General features: G+C 42.6%; 1 protein-coding gene across 1 annotated transcript in view; it reads right to left on the reverse strand.

Annotated features, from left to right (window-relative positions):
• Positions 1-5,949: 5,949 nt before the first annotated feature.
• Positions 5,950-17,500, reverse strand: part of LOC123501464 (homeobox protein orthopedia-like) — a 50,416-nt gene continuing 38,865 nt past the window's right edge. Inside the window, exons 4-6 of the mRNA XM_045250299.1 lie at positions 10,381-10,573; positions 9,347-9,709; positions 5,950-6,775 (exon numbers count right to left, since the gene is read on the reverse strand). Coding sequence (XP_045106234.1) covers positions 6,453-6,775; positions 9,347-9,709; positions 10,381-10,573 — 879 coding nt within the window. The 3' untranslated portion in view covers positions 5,950-6,452. The remainder of the gene's footprint in view (positions 6,776-9,346; positions 9,710-10,380; positions 10,574-17,500) is intronic.

Raw genomic sequence — 17,500 nt, forward strand, 5'->3', positions numbered from 1 at the left:
CACTTTTTTTTTTATCATCTCACGTGTTGGCTCAAAGTTTATGCATTCACCTGCTTTCCTTACTCAGTTCATTTATCAGAGACATATTTGACAGCCTGTTTCACTTCTCGTTTTTCTTTAAATTTACTAAGGAGAAAATTCTCTCAGTCAGCATTTGAAACTGGAACACTAAGCAAGGCTCTAGCTAATTTGGAGAGTGTAGGATATCTACCACTTACATGGACTCTAGACCACAGAGACTCTGTATTAGTGTCCTGTGACAAAAAGCTGTCAACATCACCACTCAATAGCAATGAACGCCATTCACAGTCCAACTCTTGTTCATTCTTTTCTCTGATGTTGGAAAATTTCGATGAAATATCCAAGAGGGACTGCCTATCGCTTCCTACAAGGACTGTGGGATCAAGAAGAGAACAGGCTTCTGATAGAGTTTGGTTATTCAGTGGAAGTCGTTGATGTAACTGAACAGATTATTCTACCAGAAATTGCTGGATAGGTACGTTCAAACATTAAACTCATGCCCTGTACCTCCCTCTTATTTACACTACTCTCAAGCAGCTTGGCAAATTTGACCCCACCATATATTTGAGTTAATGGAATATGGATATTTGGATCTTTTGGGTTAACACTGATGACTTCCTGCACTGTGACTTTCAAAAGTGAAGGCTTAATGAAGCAACTGAAAATCTGAATATACAGCTGAAGGCAATCCTTGACAACACGATGAATCATTGCATAGGGGCTTGGAAACATGATATGCAGTTTGTCTGTCATTGAGAGAATATATATATATATATATATATATATATATATATATATATATATATATATATATATATATATATATATATATATATCTGGACCGTTGAGTCGAGTCAGTAGCAGGGTTTCCACGTGGGGCTAAAAAACGGAGACTCTTCCCCAAAAACAGGGCAGAAAAGGACAAACATATGTTCATTCTATTGCTTATTGTTTACTTTTACTTAATTTTCGGTTAATTTTTACCTTTAGTAAATTGTGCTAGAATTATGCCAAATGCTTCAGAATTCTGTTAGGATTATGCTAAATTGATAGGTATGCTAGACATTATGCTAGACGTCCAAAATTTACTCAAATTATGCTAAAAAGCACAAAATTATGCTAGATCTGGCAACACTGGTACGTCAGTCACGGTCAGTGATGGCGACCGTGGTGGAGACTTGCTGGTGTTCTCAAGCGTGTTTTTATCTTTTTTATTAGTTACCGGTGTTTGAAGGATGTTTTGATGTTTCTAGTGACAGTGTAAGAAGGATCTGTCCCATGACTCAGAAAAACACTCATGACGGCTTCTGTGGGCTGTGGAAAGCTGAGTTGAAAGGTTAGTGGCCAGCTGGTTTGTTTTGGTGGCAATGAAGTGAACTGGCGGGAAGTGAATCCTAAGGCCGCTTTCGCATGAGCGTTTCCGTACGCGCGTTCCGGTGCGCCGCATTTTAACTTTCAATGGAGTTCAATGGGACCTTTCACACGACGCGTTTTGCGGACGTGCAACGCAGCACAAACGCAGAGCCAGCAAGAACGCATCCGTTTTTCCTGACGCACGCCTCCTTGCTGGCTACTAGTGGCAATGAGAGGTCCCGCTGCCATATATTAATCATCGCTTCCAGCTGGGTGAGGTAAGTTACACATCCCGTTCTGGTGTGTAGTTCATTCGAGTATGATATAACAGTCATGATTTATAGGAAATATGCATAGATATTTGAGCACAATTGATATACATGCATGCATACATCACGTAGCCTACTAATATTAATTAATTGAGGAACATTTTCAGACGAGTAGCAGGATGGTATACCACAACACTGAGTTGATTTCAGAACTAGAAAAGAGGCCTGCACTGTGGGATCCTTCGAAAGAAAAATACAAGAACAAGAACAAGAAAGAAAAGGCAAGGTTAGAGGTTTGCCGCTCAATCTATCAAAATTATGAAGGCACCTGCTGGTCACTGAAACGCGAACGCATGGCAAACGCGTGTACAAATAGCTGATGCTCTTCTGTGCCTCCGTTCGACGCCTGCACAGAAACGCTCGTGAAAGCGGCCTAACCTAACCTAACCTTACTTCACCTTATCTGACCCTCGCTTACCTAACCTTGCCTTGCCTTGCCTTGCCTTACCTTGCCTTACCTTACCCACGCTTACGTAACCTAACCTAAACTTACCATTATTGTTATTATTATTATTATTATTATTATTATTATTATTATTATTATTATTATTATTAAGGAAAACCGTAGCGTACTTATATCAAGATCTTTTTTTTACGTAAGAAGGGAAAACTGATCAAGGACGACGTAAGATAATGAAAAAAAAGACCTACTTAGTTGCCAGTCTACATGCAGGTTTTTCTCGGCAAAAAGTGTGACGCTTTTTAAATCTTGGGCGAATATTAAGACGGAGAAAGGAGAAAGGAAAGTAGGCATTGGAGTGAGGAGATGTAGGAGGATTGGGAGTGAGAAGCTAAGGAAGACAGTGAGAGACGAGGGAGGAGAGAGGATGAAAATGGAAGAAACGGATGAAATAATGAAGACAAATATCTCTACGGACTGTTTCCACATTGTTTCGTTAACCAGAAACCATGGAGACTTGAAGAAAACGAGAGAGAGAGAGAGAGAGAGAGAGAGACAGACAGACAGGAAATAAAATGAACTAAAACACAAAGCAAGATAAATGGAAGGTAGGGAAAGAAAAGGAATGGTAAAAAAGGGGAAAATAGTGAATTATCTACATAGAACTGACAATAATCTCCATCTTTATTTGGTGATACATAGATATTCTTACAGGAATGGGTAAAAGCATCACCACCACCACCACCACTACCACCACCACCACCACCACCATGAGGAACAAGAAAAGGAGGAAGAAGAAAAGGAGGACACCATTTGAAGACAAGTAAGTTAACCATTAGTCCTATTACTACTTACATTACATTAGTTAACTCTACCTTGAATAAAGAAAACGAAAGAAAAGAAGAAAAAGACCCATACCATCCACCATTTCTTGAGTCACCCGTTCTTTCCACCACTAATAAACAAAAACGAGAACAGAACCCATTTTCTAGAACCAATAAGGGGGAGACTGATAAACCAAACATTACTTTCTATTGGCAGTTTTATTTACAAAGCTTACAGCGTTTACGACACGGAACTATTGGAGTACAAACACGTGCTGCATACCTCTTGGGGGGACGGGGGAAGGAGCGACGGGGGAGCCTTGCCCTGCGGGACGACTCTTGGGAGGGCACGGGAGCAGAAAGAAGAGAAGAGAGGGAAATATAGGAAAAAACACGATGATTGAGGAATTAAAAGAGAGAGATGGAAGGACTGGATGTGCATAATCTCTCTCTCTGCCTTTAGTGTGGTCAACTGAGTGTGTCTTTTGTGTGTGTGTGTGTGTGTGTGTGTGTGTGTGTGTGTGTGTGTGTGTGTGTGTGTGTGTGTGTGTGTGTTAACCTCTTCATTACTGAGACACATTTTTACCATGAGATTTGTGTACGATTAGACCATTTTATTGACACTAGCAAGAGTCTATGGAGGTCAGAAGATTAATGGCCAGACTCTTCACTATTCTAATCCCCCACATGAGTTTCTGAAGCTGTATAGAATCACCAAATAGTAAGCAGAGTGAATATGGAAACGCGTCATGGTACTGAAGGGGTTAAAGATGACAAAAATGTATCATAAGCGTGTCAGAGTGTATCAAAGTGTATTGTAAAGGGAGGTATCAATTTCAGGTATATCCAGGTGTATTCAGGTGTATTCAAGAGGGCAGGGATACATAAAGGGGGATAAAGGGAGTGATAATAGACAGATAGCAGATTTTTAAGGGGATTGTGGGTAAAAGGGGAAGGGGACACTTAAAAAACGGCAACAATTACTCACGGATGTTATTATTATTATTATTATTATTATTATTATTATTATTATTATTATTATTATTATTATTATTATTATTCACTTCTAGGGTTATACATTGCGGTGACAAATACGTTTATTGAACTATATGTATACGTGGGTCACTATGCATGCAGGATGTATACTGTGTGTGTGTGTGTGTGTGTGTGTGTGTGTGTGTGTGTGTGTGTGTGTGAGGTTAGGGAGCAGGTGTTTAGTGTGTATGTATGTATTGAGAGGTGAGAGTGTGTGTGTGTGTGTGTGTGTGTGTGTGTGTTTGAGTATACATCCTGCTGTATACCTCGGAGCTCCATGTATACATAACTATACACCAACCGTATACTTGTAAGGGACAGAAATTTTTATTGTTTTTTTATATATAGTAACAGGGATCAAGGGGAGAAAAGCAACACACACACACACACACACACACACACACACACACACACACACACACACACACACACACACACACACACACCTTCATAAAAATACTATTACAAAACAATGCAAAGGTTACGATCTTATAAACTTTCCATTAGACACAAGAGTAGGGACGGGGAGGGAGGGGGCTGGGCGTGGCTGGGAGGGGCTGGGAGGAGGCTGGGAGAGACTGGGAGGGGCTACGAGGGGCTGGAAGGCATAGGAAAGAGGGTGGAATGGGGTGAGTGTGAGAACCTTTGTTGTGGGGCTTTCAGAGGACGGAGAAAGGGCTGGGATGGGCTGGAAGGGGGCTGGAAAGAGGGATGAGTTTGAGTGGAGAATCTTTGATGGGGGTGGGGAATGGAAGGGGACGGGAAGGGGAAGAAAGTAGAAGGGAATGGGTAGGTAGGAAAGGGGAGGAAAGGAACGTGAATGGATAGGAAGAGGAAGGATAATGTTAGGGAGTGGGGAAGGGAGGGGACGTGATGGGGAAGGAAGGGGAAGCGAAGGGATAGGATAATGTTAAGCAGTGGATGAGGGGAAATGGGTGGAGCAGAGCATTATGGGGTGGGGGTGTCTTAGGGCTATGGGCGTGGCTTATGGGGCGTGACTGGGCGTGGTTTTAGGCGTGGCTCATGGGCGTGGCTTCGTGGCGTGGCTGGGCGTAGCTATGGGGCGTGGCTTAAGGGCGTGGTTTTGGACGTGGCTTATGGGCGTGGCGTGGCTATGGGCGTGGCTATGGGCGTGGCTTTGGGCGTGGCATGACATTTGACCCATTCTGACCTTTTCTCCAAGCTTTACTGATTTGTGTCTTTATTTGTGTATTTATTTGTTTTGTTTTGTTTCTGTGATGGTAAAAATTGTTCTTGTTATTGTTTTTCCTTTTGTTTTGTTTGTGTTTGTGTTTGTTTTGCTTTTTGGTTGGTTAGATGGTTGACAGACAGACAGGCAGACAGACAGACAGGCATACAGACAGACACTCACACAGACAAACAGACAGGCAGGCAGATGGGCAAACAAACTGACATGGGAGCACACACACACACACACACACACACACACACACACACACACACACACACACACACACTATTCTCTCTCTCTCTCTCTCTCTCTCTCTCTCTCTCTCTCTCTCTCTCTCTCTCTCTCTCTCTCTCTCTCTCTCTCTCTCTCTCTCTCCTCTCCACCTCTCCTCACCATCTCTTCACCTATCTCCCCTCCTCTCTCTCTCTCTCTCTCTCTCTCTCTCTCTCTCTCTCTCTCTCTCTCTCTCTCTCTCTCTCTCTGACTGACTGACGTGAAAATATTAGCAATGTTATCAGCTGGGGCGTTGCGGGGCGGGGCGGGGCAGGGGGGGTGGGTCCTGTGGTCGCTGTCATGAAAGATTACGACTTGAAAAAAAAAAAAACGAGAAAGGAAAAATGTGAAGGGAAAATATTGTTGTGTTGTGTATTTTGTTTTGTGTTCCCTGGCTAATTGTTTTTCTTTTCTTTTTTTCTCGTTTTCTTTTTTTCAGTGATTTTGAGTTTTTAATTTTTCTTTTTTTTTCCATTCCTTGTTCTCTCTCTCTCTCTCTCTCTCTCTCTCTCTCTCTCTCTCTCTCTCTCTCTCTCTCTCTCTCTCTCTCTCTCTCTCTCTCTCTCTCTCTCTCTCTCTCTCTCTCTCTCTCTCTCTCTCTCTCTCTCTCTCTCTCTCTCTCTCAAACATTGTCAACACTAATTATTCTTTGAGCTAAACATGATTCTCTCTCTCTCTCTCTCTCTCTCTCTCTCTCTCTCTCTCTCTCTCTCTCTCTCTCTCTCTCTCTCTCTCTCACACACATTTTTCATATTTTTTTATTTTTTTTTCTGCCGAGTTTGATTTGATAATGGCCAGACAGTGTTACAATTCTGCGTACAGGAGATCAAAATAGAGGAGGATATTTTTATGCAGTGGAATTATGTAGGCTGGGGGAGGAGGAGGAGGAGGAGGAGGAGGAGGAGGAGGAGGAGGAGGAGGAGGAGGAGGACGAGTTTTGAAACACACACACACACACACATAAACACAACACACATCACACACACACACACACACACACACACACACACACACACACACACCTATCACTTGAAACTAATCGAGTGCTCAATAGCTTTCCTGCGTAACTGTGCAATGCTAGTACCACGCCACATGTCCTCACCCCCCATGCCCCCCATAGACGTCATAGAGCCCATCGACCCCATACAATTGCCCTCCTGCTGGTGCTGATGCTGCTGCTGATGTTGCTGGTGGGTGTTGAGTTGCTGGTGGTGGTGGTGCTGCTGCTGGTGCTGCTGCTGGTGGTGTTGGTGGTGGTGGTGGGTGGCTGGCGATGAGGACCCGCTGTTAGGGGGCGTGGCAGGGGAACCGAGGCCAGAGGGGAGCCCCGGGGAGTTCAGTGGAGAGCCTGGGGAGGAGATGGTGGCAAGGCAGCTGTCTTTAGTTGGTTACAGAGCTGTCTGGGTGAATCAGGGTGGTGGGGTGTGGGTGATAGGATGGCTGAGAAGGAGGTAGGAGGAGTAGGTGGGGTGATATTACTCCTTTCAGTACTGGGACGCGTTTTTACCTTGAGATTCGTGTACGATTAGGCCATTTTATTGACATTATGAAGGGTCTTTGGAGGTCAGAAGATTAATGGCCACAGTCTGCACTATTTTAACTCCTTCAGTAACGGGATGCATTTTTACCTTGAGATTTGTGTACGATTAGGCCATTTTATTGACATTAGGAAGGGTGTATGGAGGTCACAAGATTAATGACCACAGTCTTCACCATTTTAATCCGACACATGAGTTTCTGAAGCTGTATAGAATCACCAAATGGTAAACAGAATGAATATGGAAATGCGTCATGGTACTGAAGGGGTGAAAGTGAATGGAAGAGAAGGATAGGGTGAAGGAAAGGAAACCAGGGGAACAAGGCTAAGTAGGGTGTATTAGGGTGAAAGAGGAAGGAGATAAGGGTGGGAAGACAAGATGAATGGATAGAAGAGGTTGTAGGTAAGGAAGTCAGGGTGAGAGAATGAATGAATGAAGGAAGGAAGGAATAAAGGAAAGGGAGGGAGATAAGAAGGATGCATTAGTGTGAGGAAAAGTATGAAAGAAAGATAGGATGAGTTAAGGAGAAGAGGACAGACTGAAGAGAAGGAAGACAGGATGAATTAGGAAGAAAAAAGAGGGAGGAAGAGAAACAGGAGGAGGAGAGAAGAAAAGATAAAGATAAAGAGGAGGAGGAGGAAGAAAAATAATGTTAAAGTAAACAGGAAGAGAAGAAAAAGGAAATAGGAGAAACAAACATCAGAGCGAGAGAGGAAAAAAATAGAAAGGAAGAAAGAAAAACAGAGAGAGAGGAGAAAAGAGGAAAAGATGAAAAAGACAAAGTTGAGACGAGGAAGAAGGAGGAAGAGTGAGGGGAGAAGAAGGTCAATGAGGGTAATGGAGGGGTAGGAGGAGGGGAAGATGAGGGGAAGACTTAGGGAGAAGAGATATTGAGAGAAAGAGAAAGAAAGAAAGAAGAGAGAGAACAATGGAAGCTGAGTCTAAGAGGAGGAGGAGGAGGAGGAGGAGGAGGAGGAGGAGGAGGAGGAAGAGGAAAGCTACATACAGCGAGGGGAGGAAAGGACGGAAGGTGTAAAGGAAAAAAAGGGGAAGGGAAGAAGAGGGGACCTATTAAAGATGGAGGGGATGGGAGAGGGGAAGAGACACCAGGGAGACTACTGGAGGAGGGAGGAGGAAAGACAGAGGGGAAGGAAAATGGAGAGAGATGACCTGGGGAGACTTTTTGTACTCGAGGAGGAGGAGGAGAGGGAAAGATGGAAGAGAAGAAAGGAGAGCTATACGTAGGAAAGAGAGGAGGAAGAAAAGGAGGAGGAGGAGAAAGAGGAGGAGGAGGAGGAGATGATGGAACATGAAAGAGGAAAAATGGATGAAGAATAGGAGGAGAATCGAAGGAGAAGGAAGAGGAGGAGGAGGAGGAGGAGGAGGAGGAGGAGGAGGAGGAAGGAGGAAGAGGAGGAGGAGGAGGAGGAGGAGGATGTAATAATAATATATCCACATTCTTTTATCCATTGAAAAACAAACAACAATGATAACAACAACAACAACAACAACAGTACAATGCATAAATTCTGACCCTTATTGTAGAAACAGATAGAAAACATGGAAAATCTCTTATCTATCTATCTACATCTATCTATCTATCTTTATTTATTTACTTATCTATCTATCTATCTATCTATCTAACTATATATTTATTTGCCTATCTATCTATCTATATCTTTTTCTATCCATCTATCTATTTATTTATGTATTTATCTATCTAACTCTCTAATTCCCCATCTATCTTTCCGCCAACCAATCTACTTATCATAGCAATCAATTAATGTAAGAGTAGTCTGTTCTCTCAATGTGAAGTCCTGTTTATCTTGGGAATGTGGGAAGTAACAGTGAGATTAACCTAACCTAACCTAACCTATTTTAACCTAGCCTTACCTTACCTAACCTAACCTAACCTGTTTTAACGTAACCTAACCTAACCTATTTTAACTTAGCCTTACCTAACCTAACCTAACCTAACCTATTTTAACCAAGCCTTACCTAACCTAACCTATTTTAACCTATTCTAACCTAACCTAACCTAACCTAATCTAACGTAACCTATTTTAACCTAGCCTTACCTAACCTAACCTAACCTAACCTAATTTAACCTAATCTAACGTAACCTATTTTAACCTAACCTAATCTAACGTAACCTATTTTAACCTAGCCTTACCTAACCTAACCTAACCTAACCTAATCTAACCTATCCTAATTCAACTCAACCCAACCTAACCTAACCCAACCCAACCCAACCCAACCTAACCTAACCCAACCCAACCCAACCTAACCTATCCTAACTCAACTCAATCTAACCCAACCCAATTAACCCAGTCCCCCACTACCACCACCCGACCAGCACCAGCACGCCCCCAGTCACTCACCAGTATAATCCCCGAGGGCGGTGTTGAGGGAGGTGAACGCTTGGTAGTGTGGTTGGTACATAGAAGTTGGGGTACCGGCTCCCATGTTAGACAACCCACTCGGCAGGGGAGACGTGGAGCCCCCTAGACCCTGCCCCAAACCCTGCCCGAATCCTTGACTCAGCCCCTGCCCCTGTCCAAGCCCCAATCCCTGCCCCTGTCCAAGTCCCAACCCCTGCCCAAATCCCTGTCCCAGCCCCTGCCCGAAGCCTTGGCCGAGGGACTGACTGAAGGACTGGGAGATGGTCATGCCACCCTGCCCCAGCTGACCCAGACCCTGCCGCTGTAGAGGGGAGGTTAGGCCCAGGGTACCGGTGCTCATGCCTGTAGGAGGGGTGAAAGGGAGGTGATGGAGAAGGGGTGAGGGGAAGGGAAGGGATGGGAAGGAGAAATTGTGGTTAGTTTGGTTTATTTATTTATTTTGTGTGTGTGTGTGTGTGTGTGTGTGTGTGTGTGTGTGTGTGTGTGTGTGTGTGTGTGTGTGTGTGTGTGTGTGTGTGTGTGTTTGTTTCTCTTTCTCGTTCTCTCTCTAGTTCATTCTCTCTCTCTCTCTCTCTCTCTCTCTCTCTCTCTCTCTCTCTCTCTCTCTCTCTCTCTCTCTCTCTCTCTCTCTCTCTCTCTCTCTCTCTCTCCATCCATTCATTCACCCTCAAAAGCACCATTACCCACCCATCACCCCATCATACATTCCCATTCCTTCCATAAGCACTCATTCCTCTCCCCATCACATCCCCCCCTCTCCCCCATCTCCCCATCCATCCCTCCCATCTCTTTTTCTCTCCCCTCATCACCTAATCCTTCCAAGCATCATTCCTCCAACCAAATGCCTTTATCTCCCCATCCCTTTCTCTCTCCCCATCCTCCAATCCCTTCTCCCCATCCCTATTCTCACATCCTCATCCCTCCACACCACTCTCTCTCTCTCTCTCTCTCTAAACCTCCCATCCTTTCTATCATCCATCCAACCACATCTCTTCTCTCCTTATTCCCCTCACCTGTATTGATAGGCCCCATTCCTCCCATGGTCCAGCGAGTGTCTGACGAGGGGAACATGGAGCCGAAGGAGTCACCGCCCATGGGAGGGAAGGGCGGCAGGGACGGGGAGGGCAGTAATGACCCGGCAGAACGAAAGACTGAGTTGCTTTTCTTCCGTTTCTTCCACTTAGCCCGTCTGTTTTGGAACCATACCTGTGGGAGACGGTGAAGAAGGCGGTGAAGGAGGGGGTAAAAGGGGTGGTGAAGGAGGCGGTGAAGGAAGTGGTGTAGGAGACGGTGAAGGAAGCGGTGAAGGAGGCGGTGAAGGAAGTGGTGAAGGAGGCGGTGAAGGAAGCGGTGAAGAAGGCGGTGAAGGAAGGGGTAAAAGGGGTGGTGAAGGAGGCGTTGAAGGAGGCGGTGAAGGAAGCGGTGAAGGAGGCGGTGAAGGAAGCGGTGAAGGAGGCGGTGAAGGAAGCGGTGAAGGAGGCGTTGAAGGAGGCGGTGAAGGAAACGGTGAAGGAGACGGTGAAGGAAGTGGTGAAGGAGGCGGTGAAGGAAGTGGTGAAGGAGGCGGTGAAGGAAGTGGTGAAGGAGGCGGTGAAGGAAGCGGTGAAGGAGGCGGTGAAGGAAGTGGTGAAGGAGGCGGTGAAGGAAGTGGTGAAGGAGGCGGTGAAGGAAGTGGTGAAGGAGGCGGTGAAGGAAGCGGTGAAGGAGGCGGTGAAGGAAGCGGTGAAGGAAGTAGTGAAGGAGGCGGTGAAGGAAGTGGTGAAGGAGGCGGTGAAGGAAGCGGTGAAGGAGGCGGTGAAGGAAGCGGTGAAGGAAGTGGTGAAGGAAGCGGTGAAGGAAGTGGTGAAGGAGACGGTGAAGGAAGAGAAACACGAAAATGAGTGTAAAAAAAAAAAATGGAAAAAGGAATATAAAGAACGATAGGAAATGCAAAACGACGAAAATGAAAAGCAAAATCTGAGATGATAGGAAGAAAATGAAAGGGGAAAAAAACAAACTGAAAATGATAAAAGAAGGAAAAAGAAAATGAAAGCTGAAAGAAAATGAAAGAAAAAGACGAAAATGAATGAAAAAGATAAGAAATGGAGAAAAAAACGACTAAATAGGAAGGAAATGAAAGAAAAATTAAAAAGAGAAAGTGAAAAGAAAATGAAGAGATAGTAATGAAGTTGTAGATAGGAAAAAAGAAAAGGAGAATAAATAAAAAAAAGAAAAGAAAATGAGGGAAAGGAGATAGTGAGGTGGTGATGATGGTGATGGTGAAGGTGAAGGTGATGGTGAGGAAGATGGTGATAGAGTTGGTGAAGGGGTAAATCTCTCTCTCTCTCTCTCTCTCTCTCTCTCTCTCTCTCTCTCTCTCTCTCTCTCTCTCTCAAAACAAGGCTATTTGAATGCGTCCCGTCCCTTCCTCCCCATCTCATCCCTCTCCCCCACTCACTTTCCCCCTTCCTCATTCATCTTTTTCACGCCCCGCCCCGCCCTGCCCCGTCCACCATTCCGGCCCGCCCCGTCACCTGCCCCACCCCGCCAAAAAGTGTGACATCGTTGTTAAAATCCTCTTAAATTACACCCCAAAGTCTTATAAAGTGTCTCTCTCTCTCTCTCTCTCTCTCTCTCTCTCTCTCTCTCTCTCTCTCTCTCTCTCTCTCTCTCTCTCTCTCTCTCTCTCTCTCTCTCTCTCTCTCTCTCTCTCTCTCTCTCTCTCTCTCTTCCCTCCCTCCTCTCCCCTCCCCTCAGTTCACAGCAGCAGCTTAACATACATGCAGGGTTATTGGAGAGCAGTGTGTGTGTGTGTGTGTGTGTGTGTGTGTGTGTGTGTGTGTTGGTGGGTTAGGCTATAGCGACTTAGGTTAAACGATATTAAAATGAAAAGTTACCAATATGTGTCGAGGTCTTAATAACGCAGGATCAAGGACAGATGGCTGAGTGAGAAATGAAGTCGCTTTGTCCTGATCTTAACTCCTTCAGTACCGTGAGTTTTCATATTCATTCTGCTTACTGTGTTGTGGTTTTATACAGCTTCGGAAACTTATGTGGGGGTGTTAAAATAGTGAAGACTTTAGCCATTATTAATCTTCTGATGTCCATAGACCCTTGCTAATGTGAACAAAAATCGTTTAATAATATCCATAACTGAAGGTAAAAATGCTTCCCAGTACTGAACGGGTTATAATTAGTGAAGACTGTGGCCATTAATCTTGTGACCTCCATAGACTCTTGCTTATGTAAATAAGATAATCTAATAGTACACAAAATTCAACGTAAAAATGCGTTCCAGTACTGAAAGGGTTAATATCAGAGAGAGAGAGAGAGAGAGAGAGAGAGAGAGAGAGAGAGAGAGAGAGAGAGAGTAAAGAAATAAAAGAAACTCAAACAGAAAGCAAGATAAATGGGAGGAAGAGAAGAAAATGGAAAGATGAAGAGAAGAGAGAATGTATATAAGCAAAAGAATGTATATACAGTATGAATTTGTGTATTTCTTTACTTCTGAATTGTGGTAGTATTGTTAACAGTGCTATTACGTGAACGATGAACGTGAAATGGAAAGTAAAAAGAATGTAATTGTTTCGGGGTAGCTGAGTTGCGACACAGTTAATAAATGAATGCAAATGAGAAAAATGAATGATGCTTGTGTTTGATTTTAATAATGGGTGTATAAAAAAAAAAAATGAAAAAAAAAAGACGAATGAGTGAAAAAAAAAATAGTTTGTAATCTAAATAACACAAACAAATCTTTCAAAAGAGGTGTCAAGACATTTGCTCCCTAATTTTGGATAATCCTTCTTAACTATTAGAGAACCAGCATCAAGTAGGCATTTCTTCTTTTATTTTTTATTTTTTTTCATTTTTAGCATTGTGTTGTCCATGGCTGGCCTTCCCTACATAAAAAGAAGAAAAATCGACAATACAATAAGTAAATAAATAGATTGAAGTAAATAAAATAAGGTTTCCCGTAACAACACCAGAAATGAGAAGAGAAAAACAGGAAATGAAAATTAGAAGAAAACAATGATGAAAATAGATTTGAGAACATGACATTAATGATAACAAGTGTGAGTGTGTGCCCGTGTGCGTATGTGTGTATATGCGTGCGTGTGTATGTGAGTGTGTGCCCGTGTGCGTATGTGTGTATGTGCGTGCGTGTGTATGTGTGTATGTGGTTATTCAGTCATCTACACCCTACCATCTCCCTCTCCCTCTCCCTCTCGCTCTCACTCTCACTCCATCTCCGTCTCCCTCACCCTCTCCCTCATCGTCTGTGATTTATGAGCTGATGGCGTGCGACAAAATTAGACAATAAGAGCGCCGTACAAGAGTAATCAGTGCTGTTATTTGTGGCTTCCCCGCTGAGAGAGAGAGAGAGAGAGAGAGAGAGGCTCGTATTTAGAAACGCTTTGCTCTCACTACGACTGTTTTCCAAGGCCACAGAGATGATTAGCGGGTTTTCAAGAGTGTTTCTCAGTTGATAATGTAGAAATCTTGTCAGTCTGCCTCTAGAACCGTAAAAACACCTTAAAAATATCGTGTGAATTTAAATAAAGCCTTTTGAAATGGTTGAGGTGGTGAGTGTTTGAGAGAGAGAGAGAGAGAGAGAGAGAGAGAGAGAGAGAGAGAGAGAGAGAGAGGTGGGGAGGGGGGGTGACGAAGCACTATCATTTCCTTATTTACATACCTAATAATGCTTTTAAAATTTACTGAACGTGTTAGTAAAGAACCTCATTATCTCCCCCATTTCCTCCTCCTCCTCCTCCTCCTCCTCCTCCTCCTCCTCCTCCTCCTCCTCTACAACCATAAAATTTTGTCACGCCTCATGCAAACGGCTAAAAATGAATAATAAATAGATAGATAAACAAACTTACACACACACACACACACACAGAGAGAGAGAGAGAGAGAGAGAGAGAGAGAGAGAGAGAGAGAGAGAGAGAGAGAGAGAGAAATAATGTAATGAAGAAGATAAAGAAGGAAATAGACGTAGATAGACAAAAGGAATAAAGAGATAGATGAATAGATAGAAAGATATATAGAGTTAGATGAATAGATGAACAGATAGACAGACAGACAAAAGGATGAATAAATAAATAAATAAGAGAAAGTAAATAGATAGATAAATAGAGACATGGAGAGAGTAAGGGACGGATAAGCAAATAGATGAATAGATAGAAAGATAAAGATGGATAGATAAATAAAGAGATAGAAAGACAGACAGTAAAGAATACGTAAATAGACAAAGATATAGATAGATAAATAAATAAATAGATAGATAGACAGACAGACAAAAGGACTAAAATAAATAAGTAGACAAAGATATAGATAGATAAATAGATAAAGAAAAAGAAGGCAAGAAGCAGGAAATGAATAAATGGATAGATAGACAAACAGACAAAAGGGTTAATAAACAAATAAACAGATAGACAGAAAGATAAAGATAGATAGATAAATACAGAGAAAATAAATAAATAAAAAACAGGGAAAAGGGAAGGAAGGACTAAAGGATTAAATAGACAAAGATATAAATAGATAGATAAATAAGAAAATAATAAAAAAGAAAGAAAGGCGAAGGAAAGAAGCAGGAGGCGCAGTATCAGAAATCCTGGCGTGGGTCCAATGAGAGGGGACGAGAACCCCCAAGGATTTAGTGGGTCAATTATTTTCTCGAGTAAATCCACGGCTGTCGACACGAAATAAATTACTACCCTCTTATTGCTTCCCGCGCCCGCTCAGACGCACTCACCCCGCACCACGGATACCAACCCTCCCGAACTAACCCACACCCCATCCTCCCCCTCCCCCCACTCCCTCCCGCTCTCCCCAGTCCCTCTCTTCTTAATTCAAGTTAATTTTGAATCTTGCTTACCAGTTAACGTGCTACGGTAATTTACTTTATGCCATGCTTGAGCTAAATGAACTGGCCTGGCCTGTATAATGTATCCTGTTCATTCTCTTATTTCTTGTGTATTTATCCGCAGATTTTTAGAGGGTAGTGAATCTCTCTCTCTCTCTCTCTCTCTCTCTCTCTCTCTCTCTCTCTCTGCTGTTTTCAAGTTCATATCACGTCTTGCTCTGCTTTTGAGATCTCATTCTTGTAGTAATTCAGTTATTTATTATTATTATTATTATTATTATTATTATTGTTATTTATTTATTTATTTATTTATTTATTTCATACATCTTGTCATCGGGAAAGTCTGTTTTGATCTTGTTCTTGGTTTTGATCTTGTTCTTGGTCTTGATCTTGGTCGTGGTCAGGGTCTTGGTGTGAGATGTCGCGGCGTAAACTTCTCCCGCCTTAACTGACTATAACTACTGCTGATTACTGCTGGTGGCGCTTTATCAAGATTAGCCTAATTTTCATACTGCTACTGGTGGTGGTGGTGGTGGTGGTGGTGGGAGGGACTTCGCGGTTCTTCTTTCTTATTAATTAGTGTTGTAAGAAGCGAGAGTTTTTTAATGAATGAATATTTGTCTGCAGTTTCAATTAGTGGCTCGTGCACCTCGCTGGCTGTGTGGAGGAGTTGGTGGTGCTGCTGGAATGTTTATGAAGGGATTGGTTATTCCTTTACTTATTTACTTGTCTTGTTTATCAGCTTGTTTATCTATATTTTAGCAGTGTCTTATTATTATTATTATTTTATTATTCTATTTCTCTTAAGCATCAGATAATATATTGAGAAAACCCATTATTTTTTCACATCCCAGTGTTATCTATCACATTTTTTCCCTCCTTTCATTACCGCTCAGTGTATAATGGCTGCCTTCTTTTTTTTTTATACCATGTGGGCTTTTCATGGGAATTTATAGGCTAAAGGGAATACTTTTTTGGGGTACCTCCTATCTAAAAGCCCACCCGCTAGGAAACCGTTGCCCCGAGTGAGGAAGCCCAACCTACACTCGGACCGTGGACAGGATTCGATCAATAAGCTACATTGTATTTTGAACAGTAACCCAATTGTCCACACCCTCAGACCGAGACCCAACAGCCAATTTAGATAAGACAGACTATGGGAGGTGTCCACTCAGAGTAACAGTATCCTAGACGTCACGCTTTGCTTCTGGTGCTGCTGGCTGGTTTTTCGTTCTTTCTCTTTATGTGTGAGGGGAAAACTGGCTGAAGACAATAAAAACACATCGCGGTGAATGGATTAATAGCACAAACAATGGAGACACTTTAGTAGAAATTATTTTGAGATGTGTTTACGAAAGTTTGGTAATGTTACGAGTGTTGGCATGGCTTTACTGTATTGGTTTCACTATTAGGTAGTTAGCTGTGAAAGGATCAATAGCACAAACAATGGAGACACTTGATTACCAACTATTTTGATATGTTTAAGAAAGTTTGGTAATGTTACGAGTGTTGACATGGCTTTACTGTATTGGTTTCACTGTTAGGTAGTTAGCTGTGAAAGGAATAATAGTACAAACAATTGATATACTTGACTACCAATTATTTTGATGCGTTTAAGAAAGTTTGGTAATGTTACGAGTGTTGACATGGCTTTACTGTATTCATTGCACTGTTAGGTAGTTAGTTAGATATTTATTTAGTTTAGTTATTTATTCAGTTGGGTAGTTTTAATTCTGGTTTGTTAGGTTAGTTAGATTGGCTTAGTAAGAGTGCCATTCCTTCACAGTATAGCAGAGCAGCCCACATATACTGCACCCAGAGACAAACAGCAACAATGGTGGTGGTGGTGGTGGTGGTGGTGGTGGTGGTGGTGGTCTTTAAATGTCTCAGGTAAAAAAAGAATGTGGCGCAAAGGTCTGTCAACACTGCGAACTAAAGAGATGCACCTTACCGGATCATTTCACCGATAAAAGGTCACCAGGGCCTTGTAATGTTGTAATGTATATGTGACGGGGTGTTACAGAGAGAGAGAGAGAGAGAGAGAGAGAGAGAGAGAGAGAGAGAGAGAGAGAGATAGTTTGTATTTCGTTATGTAAATATTTCAGATGATAAATATTAGATGAGATATATTAATTAAACGAATGCGTGAAAACAAATAGATGGATAGATCGATAGATAGATACATAAATAGACAACAGATAAATAGATAGATAGATGAATAAGAATAGATAAACAGATAAGATAAAAAAAACGATGAAAAAGCTTACTGATATTTAAAGTAGAAGGAA

Source organism: Portunus trituberculatus, chromosome 9, assembly GCF_017591435.1.
Source record: "Portunus trituberculatus isolate SZX2019 chromosome 9, ASM1759143v1, whole genome shotgun sequence".
Classification (NCBI taxonomy): domain Eukaryota; kingdom Metazoa; phylum Arthropoda; class Malacostraca; order Decapoda; family Portunidae; genus Portunus; species Portunus trituberculatus.